We start from the raw sequence: 18,722 nt of genomic DNA on the forward strand, positions 1-18,722 counted from the left end.
GCTGTTTCTGTACCCTTAATGTGTTACATCTCTCCTTATGTAGACAATATGGCTTCCCATAGGGCAGAGTTACACACGCCGATTTTGGTGCAATTATGGGTGGAGTTTATTTTCAGGCAAAACCGGTAAGAAGAACTAATGAGGAAAAAGACTGTGCCATTAAAGGGGTTGTCTGGCCCCAAATCAAATAAGTCATTACTATCTTGGGGTCCTATAACCGGACCCTGCACAGCTGATCTGCTCCAGTATTCCCCTGTAGACAATACTCTGATCCATACATACAAAATCTATTAGTTCCTTCAGTGTGGACCTGCCACGTCACCAAGGCTAAAGCTCCAAAAACACTCAGTGCTCCCGTTACACCGATGGCTTCTACTCCATAACTAATAACTCAAGGACAAAAACTTAATTACAAAAAGTGACTTTTTTTTTGCAATTCAACTTTCTGAAGGTAATTTTGCCGAGAAGAGATGACGAACATGCAAATGCTGATAATTGATGTGTATGAAACAACATACAATTTCCGTGCTACTTGAGCGTGTACCGGCGTATACCTGGTTCCTTTAACATACACTTTGTTTTTCCAAAACCACAAACATCGATCTTGGAATTTCATGTGGAAGTGCTTAAGGGGCTGAAAGTTAACACCTTTGTGAGCTGTACAGCCTCACAGTTAGTGCTAAACAAAAGCCTCTTTGTAGGAACCTTTTTGAAATGTTTTCTTAACATGTTCCAAGTAGTTTTAGGCAAGCAACTAAAGTAAGCAAGATGTTACCACGATAAAAACACTTGTGAAAACATTAGAGCGCTCTCACTAGTGCCCCTCTCCCAGGCGAAGCTTTCTTTGAAAAATATATGAAATGTTATGAAGACTATTTTTTTTTTTTTTAGGACAGATTGATCAATTTGCATCTTCTCAAAGACAAAAAAAAAAAAAAAAACACACAAAGGGGGAAAAGTTCAGTTAATCCCAAACTAGGTGGAAGCCATCTGTACGCTTACGTTTTCAGAATTAGCACTTCCTCATTCTTCAGAAAACAAGCCTACACCCACAAAATAAACATTTCTAATGTGCAGAATTTCACATCAAACAACACCATTTCTTTCACGGTTAACCCTCCGAGGCCCTGCTCGGAGAATACACAGAGCTCAATCCAAAAACATCAGTCCAAAAAATAGCAAAAAAATAAAAAAGATTAAGATAAACTGGAAGGGGCGGTGGATAAAAAGCAACTCCAAGCAAAATACAAATGTTCTGCTACTTGTTTTGGTTCATATTCGATTAATGTCAGCCAAATGTGCCAAGTCTTCCCTGACACATGGTATAGGGGGAGGAAGGATCGGGCCTGCTGAAGTTTACACGTCTGATCCTTTTGTCCTCGGGATATTTTACCTTCTACTCATTAAGAACACATGCAGAATCCGCCTAGGTGAGAATGCATGTGTATGAGAGGGTCGGGAGGAATAGCTGTTGGTCAAATGAGCATTTAGCTAATGGTGTACAGTATATAGTGAATGGGCTAAAGAGGTGACGAGCTGATGCTACATTCACACCTGCACAGGAGTTTCCGTTCTTCTGGTCCATAGCAGGGCAGAACAACAGAAAAATTGCCAGTGTAATGAGGACCCCAACAGATCCCAAGGGACTCCATTGACTATAATGGGGTCCATCCTGTATACGTCGCTGGATGATAAAGGTGGGCCTTGCAACAGGTCCTAAAGACTTCAAGTAACGCACCTGGTCACAAATGCTGAGAGATCGGGTCAAAAAGTGCAATGTATGACTGAAGCTGATCATACTTCATAGACCCACTTTAGATTTCTTCATGCAACCCATACGCATGCACTTGACTCGACTGTACAGCTATGTCTATGAATGCGGAGCAGGGACTAAGTCATTGCAAGACACCATTGGCAGTAGGTTATCTTCTCTGGGATCAAAATGGTCGGGCATGTTATGGTGGAAAGTATAACTGACTGGTGGGAGACCTACATGGATCAGCTCTTTGGAGCCACTTCTGATGCCCATACTAGTCATGCACAGAAGCGGAAAAAGTTGGCTCCATACCATGTATAGTGCCCGGGTACCATAACTGCAGCTCAGCGTCCATTGAAGTCAACTGGAGCTGAGTTATAGTACTGGCTCCCGGCCACTATACCAGGACCAGAGCCATCTGCTCCTAAGGAAAGGCCTCAATAAAAATCCTGGCCACCCCTTCCTGGTATGTATGACCAGTATAACTTCAGATATGTCACTTTACTCTGTATCATGTCAGTCCACTTGTATGCAAATACATCCAAAAAATCATAATAAAGTGCACAGCAAAAAAAATTATATAAAAATACAAAAATACTGAAAAACACACTTTATACATGTAAGTTTTCGGTGACCGTGTTTGTTGGTATCTGGAGCGTTTAGATGTGAACACAGGCTTACTTTAAAAATGATGGGAAATCGTCACAAACAGCTTCACATCCTGGCCACTTGCACACACCGTGTCCATATAAGGGGTGATTCTGCATGTAATCCTCATGAGCTACACTAAAAGAAAAAGAAGAGACACATCCAGATCAGTGATGGAGAATCAACAAGTGCAATAACGAGCAAATAAACAGATAGAAAATCCCCAGACGCCCCGACACGACCAAGAAGGAACAAAGACGGCAAAAATAGCTCCTTATGCATATGAAGTGTTGCTCATAATAATAATGCCCTGCATGCAAAAACAAGTGGCGACCTGTTGTTCTTTTGTGTATCTGACACTGCAGGAAAACAACATTGTAGGGCATGAGTAATAAGCTGAAGAATTAACCCCTTAAAAGAAGCCTATCGCCATCTTTAAATTTATTTATTACATCCAGACGGTGAGATCTATCACTTTTTTGTTTTTATTTTACATTTGTACTTTTCAGTTCTATTTCCTGTCCATGACCATGGGGGTGGCCATCTTGCCTGAGCTTCTTTTGTCGGCATTTAGTGATCGGCTTTACATGGCCTTAGGCAGTCACTGAGGTCTATGGGAGAGCTTATAGACATACTCTGTGCAAGGAAGGGGAAGGATATAAGCTGTGACATCATCTATTGTCAGTCGTGGATGTAATGATGGGGTGTTATGTGGTATTAACTATAGAGGTATTATCTTCCATTGTAATCCTATCTGTCTTGTCTCATTGATGGAGAAGGGAATACTTGCCCTAACATCACCTTTTGGAAGGAGGATCCTTACAGATCATGGTCTGGTTTTTAAGAAACCGAGTGACATGACCTGGGATTAGATCCAAGCCATAATATCTCAAAGCACGTAAAAACTAGGGAGCTACGATCCCAATAGTGACACTAGAGTAAGTTTCCCTTTTTCTATCAAGAACGTATTTGTATATTCTGTTCCCAGGATTATTAGCCAGGCATGGATGGTCTGTACACCGAATGCTGGCCTACAATGGCAGTCTCTGTAGGTAGACATTGTCCCCTTCTAATTCTGTAATGGACAAGTCTAGATGTGAATGTGACTTTAACAACCAATACAATGCACAAGGGCTTACGTTCCTACTTATATATACCCAGAATGCACTTGGTGTAAAGCTTTATCTTATTAGAGGCTGTAAAGTGAGATAAATCCTGATTTCCTATTAATACTACTTGAGAGTTCGTTGTTTAGGACGTATCATGGAGTTCCATGTACAGATGTTCTGACACCTCATTAGTTAGTGACGGCTACTACACGACCACATAATGTGCCGGCCCTCGGAGACCTGATGCATCGACACGGTCCTGGCAAAGGGTATCTATTTTTGATGAGTCTACCAAAGGATCTAAACACTGAGACATTGACTCTACTATACAGAGTTCCTTTCAACCAGATTTCCTGGTCCTTTGGTTCATTACATATACACCCGAAAGGTGCGAGGAATTTTGCAGCTATACCCAGTTCAGAGAGGAACCCTCTTGCCAATGTGTCCTATTGCTGATTACGGAGTTGTGACCACTTCACCACTCCATAAGGTGACACATATTTCTATTTTCAGTCACCCAACCAGTACCAAACAGAATTACACTATGGGCTGCTCGGTATTGTTCTTTTTGTGTCTTTGAGAGTCATAGACATAGGATTGTGAGCAGTTTTTGCCAATATATGTGGGACAGTCTACATCTAACTTGTATCCCGTCACTCCAGAGAACGCAAGGTCTGCCAGAATTTCGTAGACTATTGGACATTTTTACTGTCCAACCTAACCCTAGGATATCAAACCTGTCCTTGACAAAGTGTCAAACCAAATGAAGCGAAATGGTAACAGCAGAACAGAGGGAAGAATAACCTAGATGATGAGCGCCCTTGTACGTGAAGGGGGTTAACACTTTGCTTCAAAAACCGTCCCGCTTTTTGCCCAATCAGGACTCTATAACCTGGGTGCTCTGCTTAGAAATTCACTAGAGAGCTAACAGCAAGGAGTTAATCCTTCAGAAATCTTCCAATCGATACGTAGTGATTTAGCTGCACTGATCCAAGTCATAAGATGCTTTGATCCCACACACGTGCTTTTCAGACACACACAACTGCTCCACCAACTGATGAACCATATTTAGACAGGGAGGGGTGTAATCTCCCTTAGGTGTTGCAGAAAGTCATTATTTCTGGAAGGATTTCAGTAACTCCAAATAAATAGCGTCTCCTATAAAGATCACAAACTAACATAGCTGAGGCTTCAGATACCAGAAGAGAACACGGTATGGAAAAACCATAAAATAAATAAAAATACGATAATCTAATGATGTATTAATAAGACCTTTGTGTATTAAATCTCCCTACTGGACCATGCCGGCTTCTACTCCGTGCACCGCCAGACATTGACTCACAAATCTGAGGATAAATTTAACATGTGTCAAATCGTTCAGACTTCATGGTTCAGGAAACCTCACTACTCCAGACCAGGGTGTTGTTGTATGTTTAAAGGAAAATCAACACTTCCTTTATTTCTGGATCTAGGAAACGTAAGTGTTCCTTTAATAGTTGGTAAAACTATGACTAAGACTTGGGAGTTAATTGGGCTCTCAGCCAAAATGTGAAGTGGAGGTGTTACCTCTTAGTTTTAGAAGGACAGAAGAGAGGGCTCTTGGAGTAAAATCACCTCAATATCATAGCGAGGAGCAATCCATTTAGGGTCCAAGTCCGTTCAGTGTCGGACTGAGGTTCCTTGGGATCACCAGATTAAATTATTTCAGGGCCTACGTTCCAGTAACCCGTAGGAAATCGACCATAATAGTCATTAGATTATCTTCTGCTGGACTATTAGAAACTGGTACCAGTTGAGGATCTTCTGGTCCTCTGGTGGGCCAGTCCAACACGGTTTCAGTCTTGGGGACAACATTCCTTGACAGAAGGAGGCTGTCTGCTGTCGCTTAGGCTGTAGTCAGAGTTTGCAACATCGCTTTTGCTGTCAAAAATACCAGAATATAAGTGGACTTTATTATGAGTCATGGTAGATCCAGTAAAACTTTGATGACTCAGTTATGAGCAGACACCATGGAGTTAATGTTAACCACAATAATGTAGAGAAAGTTGGCCAGTGACCTGAACCTTTCTGTATGGGTCGTATGACCCACCCTGAAACTGAATTACTAAGGCAGAAGTGATTATTAGAACAGATTATCCTTAACAGGTTATTCCCATCTTTATAAAATGCTGCTGAGCTGGGAATGAAGGCCTGAATCCAAGGGCAGGGCTTACGGGAACATCCGAGCAGGCTACTCTACATTGTTCCCATAACTTCCATAGAGGAGAATGGAGGAACGGAAACAGCATAGCACATCTAGGCACAAGGTTCCTATAACTGTGCAGCTATGACAATGGTGTAACCTAGATGTGCTACCCTGTTTCCATAGCTCCTATTCTTCTCTATGGCAGTTACTGGAACAGAGTAGAGGGATTTGGTGAGATGGGAATAACCCTTTAAGTTCTTCCCCCCGATTTTTAACTGTCCTGGTGGTCGGTTGGGTAACTTTGACAACTTTTGCTCTCAATTCCCCCATACACATGCATGCTCAGTTTGGATCAAAGTGCATGTGGCTTCAATGGGGAGAGGAGAGTAAACCACTGCCAGACACTTGGAGATGATAAAATGAAACATGGCTGATCCATTGAAACCCAATGTTAATGCCTGAACTGATGGCTATGGATGATGTTCTTTTATGTATATGGTGGACTTAACATCGATCAAGTCAGAAATGAGTTACATCTGATATAAAAACACTAGAATGTTTGGTGATATAAAAAGTAGACCATGTGCATGGCTCCAATGACCCCACCATAAACCCGCTCAAGACATTGACCAAAATGTGTGCGCTTTGCCTACAATACAACACTGTATGACACGAATGTTAGGTATAAAGAGATGGCATCAAGCTTCCGATAAACAACTAATAGCCACGTCCAATGATGGATCACCTTTGAACGCAATCCATTAATGTAAAAGACTCAAGGTCGTTGCGCTATCTCGGCACACGGGTACACAGATTTTACTTGCTTTCTTTACACAGGCTAATGATTAACCCCACCTATAGAAAAATATATAGTAGCTGTTTGTTCCGACATTCTTTTTTTTTTAATTGAGTAAACATAGAGATAAGTCTCTGCCGCAGCAAGTTTTCCCTGAAAGAGATGTCATAGAACGAAATGTCTAAGAACCTGCTGGGTTACTCGACTGTTACCAGGCTTACAAAAAAAAATAAAAAAATAAAAAATGGGAAGAAAGAAGTAAATGTATTTGTCATTTTCCTCCGAGCACACTGTAATTTAAACATGGGAACTCACATGGAGCAAACTGCTGGATTGTTGGCTACTGAGAGTTAACATCTTTTTCACTACAGTGACCACAGGACCCAGAGGCAAAGCTATTTACAGCAGTTCTCCTATGAATGGGACAGATTGCCATATGGATGCAGACACTAAACAAGCTGCGCGACTCGTGGCGACAAGAGCCTAGGGGACTGGCCTATATTAACGCCACCTGTGATGTGGAAATTGTGCTCCATCTCTGAATTACATTTTAAGAACCCATCACAACGTTAGTTTTGAGTAGACACACAAAAGGAAAATTACACTTAGGAGAATTCACGTTCTGGTGAGCACGTTATAAAAAAGAGAATACAACAAGTAGTAAGAGGAGTCATTGACGGAACGAGGGGGGCGCACGGACACAGGATGAAAGTGAGCTCCTCGGAATAGGAAGACTGATAAATTCAGAATATGGATTAAGTGACAAATTCGGAGGCCCCGCTAGTACTAATGAGACAGCTGGCAGTGAGAATACCCCATGGGTACCCATAATACACACGCAAATGTAATATGAATCAGCCATACTAGTCTCATGACTCTTACTAGTGGCTGTACTAATGTAATAGAGGAGGATGAGCTGCAATATCAGACACTACCTATGAGTGGCGTGGTTTCTGGAGACTAAAAGAAGACCCTTTTTCCAATCCCAGACAAACCCTTTAAAGGGGCCATAATGTAAAAATGGCCATACATAACAGATCAGTTTTGGTCAAACCTTCCAATTTCGGGTGACCATTTTATCCATTGGCCTCAACTTTTTCGGGCATTGTGTTAGTCTCTTCCCATTGAAGACTGGTCTAAGTCCTCATGCACACATTTGGGACAGAAAATTCTGTCCGTATAACGGCTAAATTTCCATGCCCGAACCCTATTGGGAGACGAGGACTTCTTGCATCATAGTGATCTATGGCTTCATTGGAAGCCTCTTGTTGCACCATTAGCTGCTAGGCCTAAAGCATGGGGCCTCTATGTTGGGCGCATGTAGTGCCAACGTCAGCTGGGCCATGTGGAGGACAAAAGACCTCTCTCTCCCATATGAGATCAGTACTACAGATGATGCTTGATACAGATCTTGTATTGGGGTCCAGTTACGCCTAAATATCTGAGAATTCTACAAGAACATTGACTCTACCTTCTCACATTGCGAGCTCAGATTGAACGTCTACTACTTATCCCATCTCACTCACTTTCCTGTTTACAGAACATTCAATAAAAGTCATTTTTACAATTTCTGTCCCTCGGTTTTTCATCTTGAAAGCCCACGAGCCCTGTCAAAATACATTTTAAAGGGCTTAGAGGGAAATGAAATTACCAGACCAATTATCCCTTTACATTCCTGACAGTAGACATAGAATATCCGCCATATGTTTATGTAAACACAGCCAGATAAGCAGAGCTTGGATTTTATTGGCATTTTCTATACATTCTCCCAAGTGCAAAGGTTACGTGGCTTATTTTCTGTTCCTAAGGTGTGGCCCCAGTTAATTTGCTGGGGCTGTAAAGCAGATGTCACGCCAACCGCTCAATTTTATTAAACACCAAGAACAAACACTTAACTGGTACCAGATGATCCTTCTCTTCTGGATAATCAATATTGTAAACTATATCTACTTCAAGGAGTGAGGGACAAGAGGGACGCGAGGACTGTATTAGCCTAAAGCTAGCCACACACTTCAATAGCTGTACAGATGAACATGTGCTTTGTCATCAGCTATACTGCCCCCGGTGGAGCTGAGCATGCATGAGTTCCCAGTGGAGCGCTGTCAGACACCTCTGATAATGGTTTATCTCTCCTAACAACAAAAAATTGGATCGAGTGCTGAAATGTACCCCGCCTGATCCTCCCTTCCCAACATCACCTATCAGGGAAGTGAGTACATCCTCATCCACTTAAGAATGTCCTGCTGAAACGTTGGCTTTAGATGAACATCTGAGGTGTGTAATCTTAGCCAACGTCAGGGTTGGACTGGCCCTCCATAGATCATAGCATCCACTGGTGTCCGTAGGTCCTTACCCAATGATGGGACCCGACCCGGGAGCATGAGATCCCAAGAGGTCTAGCACAATTGTCCAATGTGGACATCCCCTCGTAAAGTGAACATAAACATGGGACTTGTAGGCCATCCTCTGAATGACAGGGTACAGCATATAGATTGGAGTTTGCACTGCAGCCCCCTTTATTCTCAGCAATGTGACCCCCACCATTAAGGAAATGATGTCACATCTTATGAAGTCATTTCTATCTCTCTAAAAACAAGAGCAGAACCAATGTACCTTCCCTTACAACGTAGACGAGTCCACAGATGTATCTGCGCGCTCCCATTACCCCCAATCGGAGAGATCATCTACCACATTTTCTAGCACATTAGAATATCAGGTTCCACCATAATGTGTTAGAAAATACGGCTTAATATAGTAAATTACAGAGACAGGTGATCTTTATAGAAATATGGGTCAACAGATTCATCAAATTCCTGTGTACATATTGTGACAAGAAGCGGATGGGGGTTTCTAAACAGATGGTCGGAAAGACCCTTTTACAGTAATTTATAAAGCTACAACCGAGCAGGTTTTTATGTTGTATCTTGGGGAAAATTCAAGGGAAAACATATACTAATAAAATAAGCAACCTGTATTCATTTATAGGAAGGAACGGCTAATGTAGTGCAGGTCCCTCCGCACTAGAACTAATCTAGAGCTAATATAGAATATTAATACTTAATAAAACAGAAGCAAAATACAATTCAATAGATATCACCAGGGCAAACTAGAGACAGAGTTTCCGAGACATTCTGATATTGCATGGGAGGGAAAGTTTGCCCAATCCTCAGAGTTAACATGATAAGCTAGGAGCATGGAGAACATCAACATATCACAGCAGACATCATGGGACCACTAATATCCTATGTCCCGAGGGCCTGGAACACTTGTAGATATCTACTGGCTTCTAAATATGTAATAAATGTCCATGAGTCACATCTTTGTAAAGTCTACAGCCCTTAGGGAGTCAATATCAGTCCACAAAATGGCTAACTCCATAGACCATTGGTAAGTCAACATCAAATCGGCAATGACTTGACACAAACGGAATATGCCTTACAGCATATCCATAACCGTTCATAGGATGGCTATAGTCAGAGGACAAGCTTGGATGACACTATCCCAATACTAATGATCCCACCATCAACATTAACAATTAAGCCGACCAAGTGAGTACGTACAAGTTAGCCAACGACCGGCGAAAACTGGCCAAACATTGATATCTTAAGCTAATAGTTGGCAGTCCTTTTGTCCTATCCGGTTTTGGCCACCTTTACATTGGCTAAACATAGGTCGCCATGCTGCCATGTCCAATGACACCTCTATAGGTCATTTGTACACGAGGATATCCCCTTCTACCATGGCACATTTACAAGAAGTCCTCATCCCATTGTCTTATACACCATATTTATAAGACCGGGTAGACTATGGAGTTGTGGTCGGGTTGCCATTACTACATCGAGAACTCTACGGCCACATCGCTTGTTGCAATTGTCCTCTTCCCTTTACACTAGGCTCGAATGTAAAACCGTAAAAAAAAATACATTTGCCTAGAGTCAGAGCAGCGCATGAGATCACAGAAAACCGTATTCCACACGCATTATCCAAGTCTGTAATGCCGGCAATTGTGGAATGTAGAATAGTTTGAGTGGATGTGTGTACTATCAGCACAACAAACATTATTAAATTGCCCGAGAGGGGACGAGAGAGAAAAAAAAATTCAAAGCATGTTAAACACGTTGAGTGCTGCATCTTAATGATGCCAAGTGCTTGTGCCGGGAAGAGGAAGGGATCCTATCAAGACTTGATTGTAGCGGATGCCGCCACCTCACAAATCATGCAGCAACGCTCATCCTTTAACTGCATTGAATATTGATAAATATCTGCTTGCCGCGCAACGGGGGAAGTTAGGTCTCTATTGGAAATCACTTCCAAACTGTGTATTTCTGTTCCCCCTCCTCTGCACTCAGGGGTTTACTCTGAGTGATTTAATTATAATTTTCCTTGTGTAAGACAAATTAAAGAGAGGAGAAGGAGTGTCGCGCCAAATCACATTATTTATCTCCTTAACTGATTGCTGTGCTACAAACCCCTGAGACGCTGCTAATGTGCCGCTCCGTGGAAATGGGAGATTCGGCGTGGATTAGCGTTTTAGGTAGCGGAAGTGAGGGGGGCATTGGATTTTACAGGGGACGAGTCACCCCTGGTGGGAGGGCACCAAATTTTATTGGGGGTAAATACATTGGGGGGAGAGGTTTCCAAACTAGCACAAGAGATTTCCTCCAATTTCATATTCTAATGGGGAAAGTAGAATGGCAGACGTCGGGGATAAGCGGGATCGAGCATGTTGGATTGTAATGTGCCCAATCCTTTGTTACTATAAAGTCTTAATGCTTAATTCCTTCTCCTCATTGACAGATAAACATTGGTTCGGTTGGATGAACATATGCCTATAGGTGACTTTAAGCGGGATAGGGCATATCAGATTCCAACATGCCCAATCCTTTGTCCCTAGAGGATATAAGGAGGCATCTTACGGCTAATTCCTTCATCCCATTGAGAGATAAGTTACTTGTATTGGATGACTATCATGGTGTATGGGTTTTGTCTGACTTTCAATCGCTTGCTGATTCATGGGGAGGACGGATGGGGTGTGTAGGATTTATTACTTCATTCCTCTCCCTCCCTGAGATAAAAGCTGCTGACAGACCCCTATTTATCTGTCAGAATCAAAGGATAGGGCATGTCGCATATCAACATGCCCAATTCCTCTTTCCCCTGACCTCATACCCATACAATGGTCAATGATCCTGATGAGTTTTCTCTTTCCATGACTTGGGTTGACTAAAGGACAAAAAAAATCTACAGACACGCAACAAATTTACAAACACGTAACACAAAAAGTCTGCAAAAACTTCTAAACTATTGTGCACGGTTAAAGCAACTCGATGTTGCAGACACTTCTCTCGTGCCCGCTACCAACAAATAAGTAAGGATCTGACTGTTTGGGTTTCCAGTTATTTCCAATAGGCCACCAAACGGTCCTGTAACCACTTCTCCTTCCTCTTTTTAGATAACTTGCATATCCGACTGTTCTGAGTGAACAAATTATTAGTCAACCCAACAATCATTCCGCCTTAGCTGTCTGGCCCACTTTAACCCCTTTTTGCCCAACTGGATAAGAGTCTACTGATAAATAAAACATGTCCTAACTTGTCCCACGTCAGAATCAAATCCAAAAAGATGGCCGACGATTTTTTTTTTTTTTTTGTAAATTTTCTCTAGGCCTTTGCTTTTACCCAACTTGTAACTAATAGAAGTCAATTTTTTGTAGAATAATTGAGGTATATTTCCGGCTGTACGTGCGGATTGCCGATAGCTGGCACGCTTCTGTCTCGTGACCTTAGTTTCCAGCTGATGGGACATTGCCGAATCTGTAAGATGATATTCAATAACTCCACTCTTCTCACACCCAAGTGCACAGCGACACTATATTGTTCCACCGACTGTACCAAATACCATCTTGCTCGCTGAAATGGGAATTGTATGTATAGTTTTTTTTTTTTTTATTTCTGGTTTGTGTGTGTTAAATAGAAATCGAGACCAGTATCCAGCAGATTGTCATGGCTGCTTAAAGCAAGTCAATGTGCATCCTTCTGTGTAATATATTGCTCACTTACGGTTAAAGATGCACCGTAATTCAATCAGCTCAGCAAATGGATGGCATGCACCTTACAACATGATGGGCAGGGAAGCCAAAGACTGTAATTGTGGCAGGTTAACCCCCTGTGCACCAGAACAAATGCTCTATCAATTTTTGCATAGATGGGAAGGAGCGATTTCCCTACCGCTATAGATCTCGCCACGTTACTGAAACAGAAGCCATCGCAATGAAATAAATAATACTGTTCGTGTAACTTTAACCTGCAAAAATGCTATTGAGCCAGATCTAGAAAGGTTTACGAGAGATTCGCTTCCAAGTGTTCATGTTGTGCGAGTCAAGGGCTCCAAATTAAACAAAGATGCTCCACAATACTAATATAAAAATCTATAGCAATTATGTAGGCAAACAATGAGATAGTTTGCAAGTGAACGATGTGCAGAAAGCACTTAATGTAAGTGTGATTTATTCCCTAGACTATAGACATCTAAAACGCTAAGAATATTTGGGAATAGAGGATGTGAAATATGGTAGGTGGTCATCTAGGGTACCATTACCAATGGGAGAGGGTACACGTGACACCCATTATCTGGACACACACAGGAGTATCCATCTAATGTGTACGGGGACCCCCTGACTCTGCCCAACCAACAGATGTGATGGGACAGAAGGATCGGGTTGTTGGATATCAACATGCCCAATCCTTTTGTTCCCAGTAAAGAAGGTGTCCATCTGCAGGTTTTATCCTTAGCCCCATCCAGAATACATACAAGCTTTAGTTCATATGGATCTAAAAAGAACTTGAATAAGAAGAGGAACATATGTCGGGCAAATTCCTCAGATGAGTAGTATTATCAAGATTCTGGCAATGCTCCTGTTCTGCTGCAATGAGCCCACCAGAATACCAGAGGTTCCTCCGGCGGGCCCAAAAATCCCCAATTTAGACAAGTGAGCCAATCACTTGTAACTAGGGTCTGTATCCTATGAGTTCATTACAAATATCCAAATAGACCTTATGAATATGTTGCAGGTGCCAAAAATAGGACATGAGATTATTGACCTTGTTGGAGAATGGGCCCAAGGAAACCCAGTCCGATGTTGGCAGTAACTCACAGCCGATGACCAAGTTGACCACCTAGTCTTGTGGTTATTGTGAGACCTCAACTACCAGCTCGACCAGATGGAGGGGTGAAGGTTGCACACTACCAATATACAACAGGTTATGTACTAAAGTCTGCTTCATCCATTCATATGCCAAGATTGGAATGAAGCCACCCTTCCACATTAAGAAAAAGTAGTCCTATCGTATTGTTACATTCACCAGCCAAAGGTTTATCTGTTTGTACGATATGGAAACTGGGCACGCTATCAAATATTGTTGTCTGTTATCATGCAAAAGGTGTAAAAGGAAACACAGAAATGCTGTTGTTTTTGTACTGTGTGTATACTGGGTGTGTTCATCTGAACTTTCCCAGCACCGTGCTGATTGAGCACTCAAAAACAATCGAAAGATTTGCTCCAGATCTCTAGACATGCCTGTTTTTCCTCTCTTTTGGGTGGGAATGTAGATAACAACGTTTACAAAAGTGATAGAGGAAATATGTGATGTGAAAAGGTGCAGAGATGGTGAATGAAAAAGGGACAAAAACACTACCAGAGATTGCAGATAAAAAAAAACCTTCTAGCATTTCTAGGTTGGGTTGTCTTGTCTCCAGGGTAAGTCGGGTACCTATTACCACTAGCCGTAAAAACTACTGACCCATAATGCCATGCTTCTCTATAAGCCCTAATACATTTGTACTTTGGTTTCTCAACATAACCCTGATTTTTTTTTGGAAATTGAGAGCTATAATATTAGAAAATCTCTGGCTAAGGATAGGTTCACACCTGCACCTGCATTCGATTCGGGGTTTCTCTCCATATTTTTCAGGCGGACCCCATTATAGTCTATGGGGTCCAGGGGTTTCCATGATTAACCGGGTCAGGTTTCCATTCTTCGGGTCCCCAATTGGACCGGAAGAACAGAAACCCAGGTGCAGGTGTGAATCTAGCGTAAGATAAAATAGGCCAAAAAAATATTTCACAATGACTGGCCAATAACAACGTAGCAACCAGTAGTAAACAAAGTATTACTAAGGCTTTATGGAAATAATACCCAAAATGACTCAAACAGCCCTAAAAATAGAACAACAGTCCCTAGTCCAATGAGCAATACTACAGAAGAACACCTGACGTAAGAAAGAAGATAGAAATAACAGTTTCAGGAGTTCAGACTTAAAATAAGGAAAAAACTATTCTGACTCATGTTCTTTTGAAAAGTGAAAAAAAGTCCCTTACTGCCTAAAATATCTTCATTTCTATCCCTTCTGAGTAAATACAGAAACATAATCAAGCCAGTCTTGTATCTCTAAGTCATAAGTTGGGGGAGATTGTAAAATCCAAAAAAAATGCAATAAATCTGCGAAGAAACCAGGGTGAAGACCATCCATGAAGGTCTACTGGGATAGGACAGATTGGATGTCGGTCCTGCTGGATTCCTTGACTTGTGTCACCATGGGTATACAATAGTAATAGTAAAAGAGTTATGACATTGGCACACCCCATGTGACCAGTGAGGTCCAATCACAGGCTTCAGAAGTCCCAGGGGTCATGTGATTCAGCCAGAATAGGCTGGAAGAGGAGCCTGAAGGAGAACCGGATGTGATGGGAAGAGGAGTATAAATGTTTAATATGTTTCATCACCTCTCCGAGGCCTTCACTTATTATACTCTGAGTATCTATATCTCGGAGTATGGCTTGTGGGTGAACAATCCCAAAAAAATTGAGTTCAAATGAACCCTGAAGCTTTTGGGCAATTTGGATGGAATCCAGTTCGATGTGAACCAGTTTGCTCATCTCTAGTCAGCTTTCCTAGGTTTCGGACCTCCACCTGTATCTTAGTGTTGGAACCCCCTCTAAATAGACCAAAATGATGTGTTGGCATCAGTGATTGGCTGCAGTGGTCACATGTACATGGACAGCAGGTCAACAATGCCGTAAATAAGCAGAGATCGGGAGGGACCACAGTAATGGCGGCGCTAGAGCCAACAGGGATTTATGGTCTTTAATTTTATATCATTTTCTGTTCAGAGCCGGTTTCTTTTGGAAAACCCCTTTAAGTGCATGCCTTATGCATGTGTTGCATGGACCATACATATGTGCTTTATATTCATGCAGCAAACTGCTGACTATAATAGGAGAGAACTGAAGTGACGTAAGTGATCTGGAATAGTTGCAGAACTGCAGCAGGTCAGGCTCCAGATGGACTGCCACTGACAGCCAACCCCTGCTCAGCGCCGGTGCTTGCACACTTTACTGTAAATCCTGTGTGCCTAAAAATACATCCTATGGCTGTGACCTCTGCGCTGGGGAAATGAAATAATTGCTCCTATTGTGTGACTGATTTACACAGAAGCCAGGTGCCACATTTGTACAAGTAGACAGCCAACATTTCTCTCTGTAGCGCCGCGCTAACAACGGCTGTATTAAAAATTATGGATTTATTAAGTGCCGAAAATTGGAACCTGACCTTAAAATTAAGGGATTTTTTTTTTTTTTCTGCGGGATTATTTGAACATGTGCAGGATGTGAAAATGTATCACAGTGAATGGATGAAGTCTACGGATAATGGATTTTACTGCAGTCTGCGAATAATATGGAAAGGTCTATATAGTGAAATGCTATTCCACTTAGGGACAGGACTGGGAAGGTAATATGTCTTCATACTCAGACCTTGTGAGACTGAGTAAGTAAATATATGCAAGCGATGCGGATATAGAGTTACATATCATAGTGGGTAGACAGATGTAGCAGAGCTTGAAGTGGACCTTTTGCCAGTTCATCCATACCCACTCTTTGCATCCTCCAATAGGTGGCGCTCTACTTATTCTGGCATGGTTGGGGTTTTCCCTCTAGCTTCCCACTGTTCCTGAATAATACGTGCTGTTAGTTTTAGCACCCAATCTGCTAACAAGACTCTCTACTGTCAAGTGGGCGGTCCTGTGCTCAAGCTGATAATCTGGGACCACCTACCTGACAGTAGAGAGTTTAATTAGCATATTGGGTGCTGAAACTAAAAGCACCCATTGCTCAGGAGCCATAGGGGCTACAGAATAAATGCCAACTATGCCGGAATCAGTAGAGTATCACCTATTAAAGGATACCCAGCGTTCATCTATGAAGAACACCTTCCAAAATACTGCCCATAATAGTCATGATTTCTGTCCACTAGACCGGATAACATTGTTGGTTATGAAACAATACAGACATGGATATAAGGAAGGTTCTGCTGGACAGATCATGGTACAGTGAAACCTCTTCCAAATGAAGAACAAAAATTGCTTGGAGAAGTGGTCTTCTCAGAGAAGATGGCCCATATGTACATGGTGGAACTCTCACAAGGAATCTGGTGTGGTCTTCACAAACAGGTGGTCTTTTGGAGAAGATTCACTGTAACTTGAAATTCCACTAAATTATGGATAGACTTCCTATAGAAAATGAACTCCATAATTTCTTGACTATCACTGTTGTATATATTGGGAAACCCTCTCGGACCACCCACAGTTCCTTGTTTTGGGCAGCTACACAGACAACAGATAGATGATACACAAGTCCTAAAAAGGATGTGAAGACCAACCACATCTTGCCCAACTTAACTTCTAATTATCTTCTGTCTTGATGTTCTCTGAAGAACCTTAACCTATAACCCTTCTTGTTTTGGCTGGTATAAATTTAGGTTCTTCTGGAAGAGAATTAATTTGCAATCTTTTCCCATGGAGAATTGCTCAAAAATAAGTCTATATACACCACCTATGTCTCTTCCATAAGAACCGATACCCAACCTCACCCATCCGAAGCCTTCAATACTCAAAGCCAACACAAACTGAATATTGACAAAGACAGATCAGCACTTCTTAATGGCAAGGGCACGCAGATTTACGTACATCCTCTGGATCACTAATTCGAGGGAATTTCTAAACTAAGCATTCCAAGAAATCATCACTTACTTAACGAAGATCCAATAATAGAGTCAATAAAGGGACAAATCTCCATCACATGCGAGAACCTCAAATCAGAAGAAGACACCATAAAGTAACCCAGTTCCTGCCCCTTACCTCTCTCTTTTCGGAGTGAGAAGCGACGTCTGTCCATTTGTAGACGCCTGATGGTTGAGGAGCAAGGAGGTCTTGGGTGCTGCCACCGAAGAGACGCACGTCGTGGACAGGTCCAAAGTGCTGTGGTTGTTGCAACCGGCATCGTCCGCAGTGTGCGAGCCCGTCACTTCTTTCCAGAGCTGCTGGAGCTCTGTTGGAATCATGCCTGAAACAAACAAATTGGATAATTAAATCAATTAACAGCTAATTCAGCCCTCCTCAAACAGTAATTAAATCAAAGAGTCAGTAAACAAAGCCCGGGCCATTTCCCCCCTACAAAGGATAATGAAATGCAACAATTCATTCTTTTCTGCTATGGTATTTGCTTAACTAAAAGCAGATTATTAATCTTAAAGGAGAGGAGCAAAATAAAAAAAAATCTCTAGCAGCGGAGACCCTGTTGTATCTGACAGAGGATTCTCATCAACATACAAATTATCTTTGTTTTAATGAAATTGTTCCCAGGAGTTACACGACACAAGTATCCGAGCTCGGAGTATGGAGAGCTCCGCTAAGCCCCAACACTCCACCGGATCGGCATCTGTCTCCTTAATAAATTGGCTTTCACTTTCATTGGACACAACAGGAGTTACGCATGGGCAGGGCATTGATTAACCCCTCCTATGCTGCTAACGAAACATGAGAATTGGACCACGTTTTGGTTTAAGGTGGCCATATACATTAGAAGGAAGAAGGTTGATGGTTGAACGTGGCCATACGTCTTACATCATTGGACCCAACCGGAGTCAAGCAAGGGCAAGGCTTTCATTAACCCCTACAATGCTGGCAATAACTACTAATGAAGCCTAGGATTTCGACCACTATTGGGTTTTGGATTAAGGTGGCCATACACACTAGACTGAAGTAGGTGGATGTTTTAACTGTTGAACAATTGTATGGTGGTCGATCGTTGCGTCAACGCAGCCATACATATTTTAGGCCATACTGGTCATGTCTATTCTAGGACTTCTCAATGGTTAGTCTTGGTATGGTTCT

General features: G+C 42.0%; 1 protein-coding gene across 10 annotated transcripts in view; it reads right to left on the reverse strand.

Annotated features, from left to right (window-relative positions):
* Positions 1 to 18,722, reverse strand: part of FOXP1 (forkhead box P1) — a 497,110-nt gene that overhangs the window by 39,130 nt on the left and 439,258 nt on the right. For all 10 annotated transcript variants that reach the window (XM_075287502.1, XM_075287498.1, XM_075287500.1 and 7 more), the window contains 2 exons: positions 17,688 to 17,892; positions 2,438 to 2,542 (listed from right to left, as the gene is read on the reverse strand). In XM_075287502.1, the coding sequence (XP_075143603.1) occupies positions 2,438 to 2,542; positions 17,688 to 17,892 (310 nt within the window). The remainder of the gene's footprint in view (positions 1 to 2,437; positions 2,543 to 17,687; positions 17,893 to 18,722) is intronic.

The sequence above is a fragment of the Leptodactylus fuscus genome, chromosome 9 (assembly GCF_031893055.1).
Source record: "Leptodactylus fuscus isolate aLepFus1 chromosome 9, aLepFus1.hap2, whole genome shotgun sequence".
NCBI lineage: Eukaryota > Metazoa > Chordata > Amphibia > Anura > Leptodactylidae > Leptodactylus > Leptodactylus fuscus.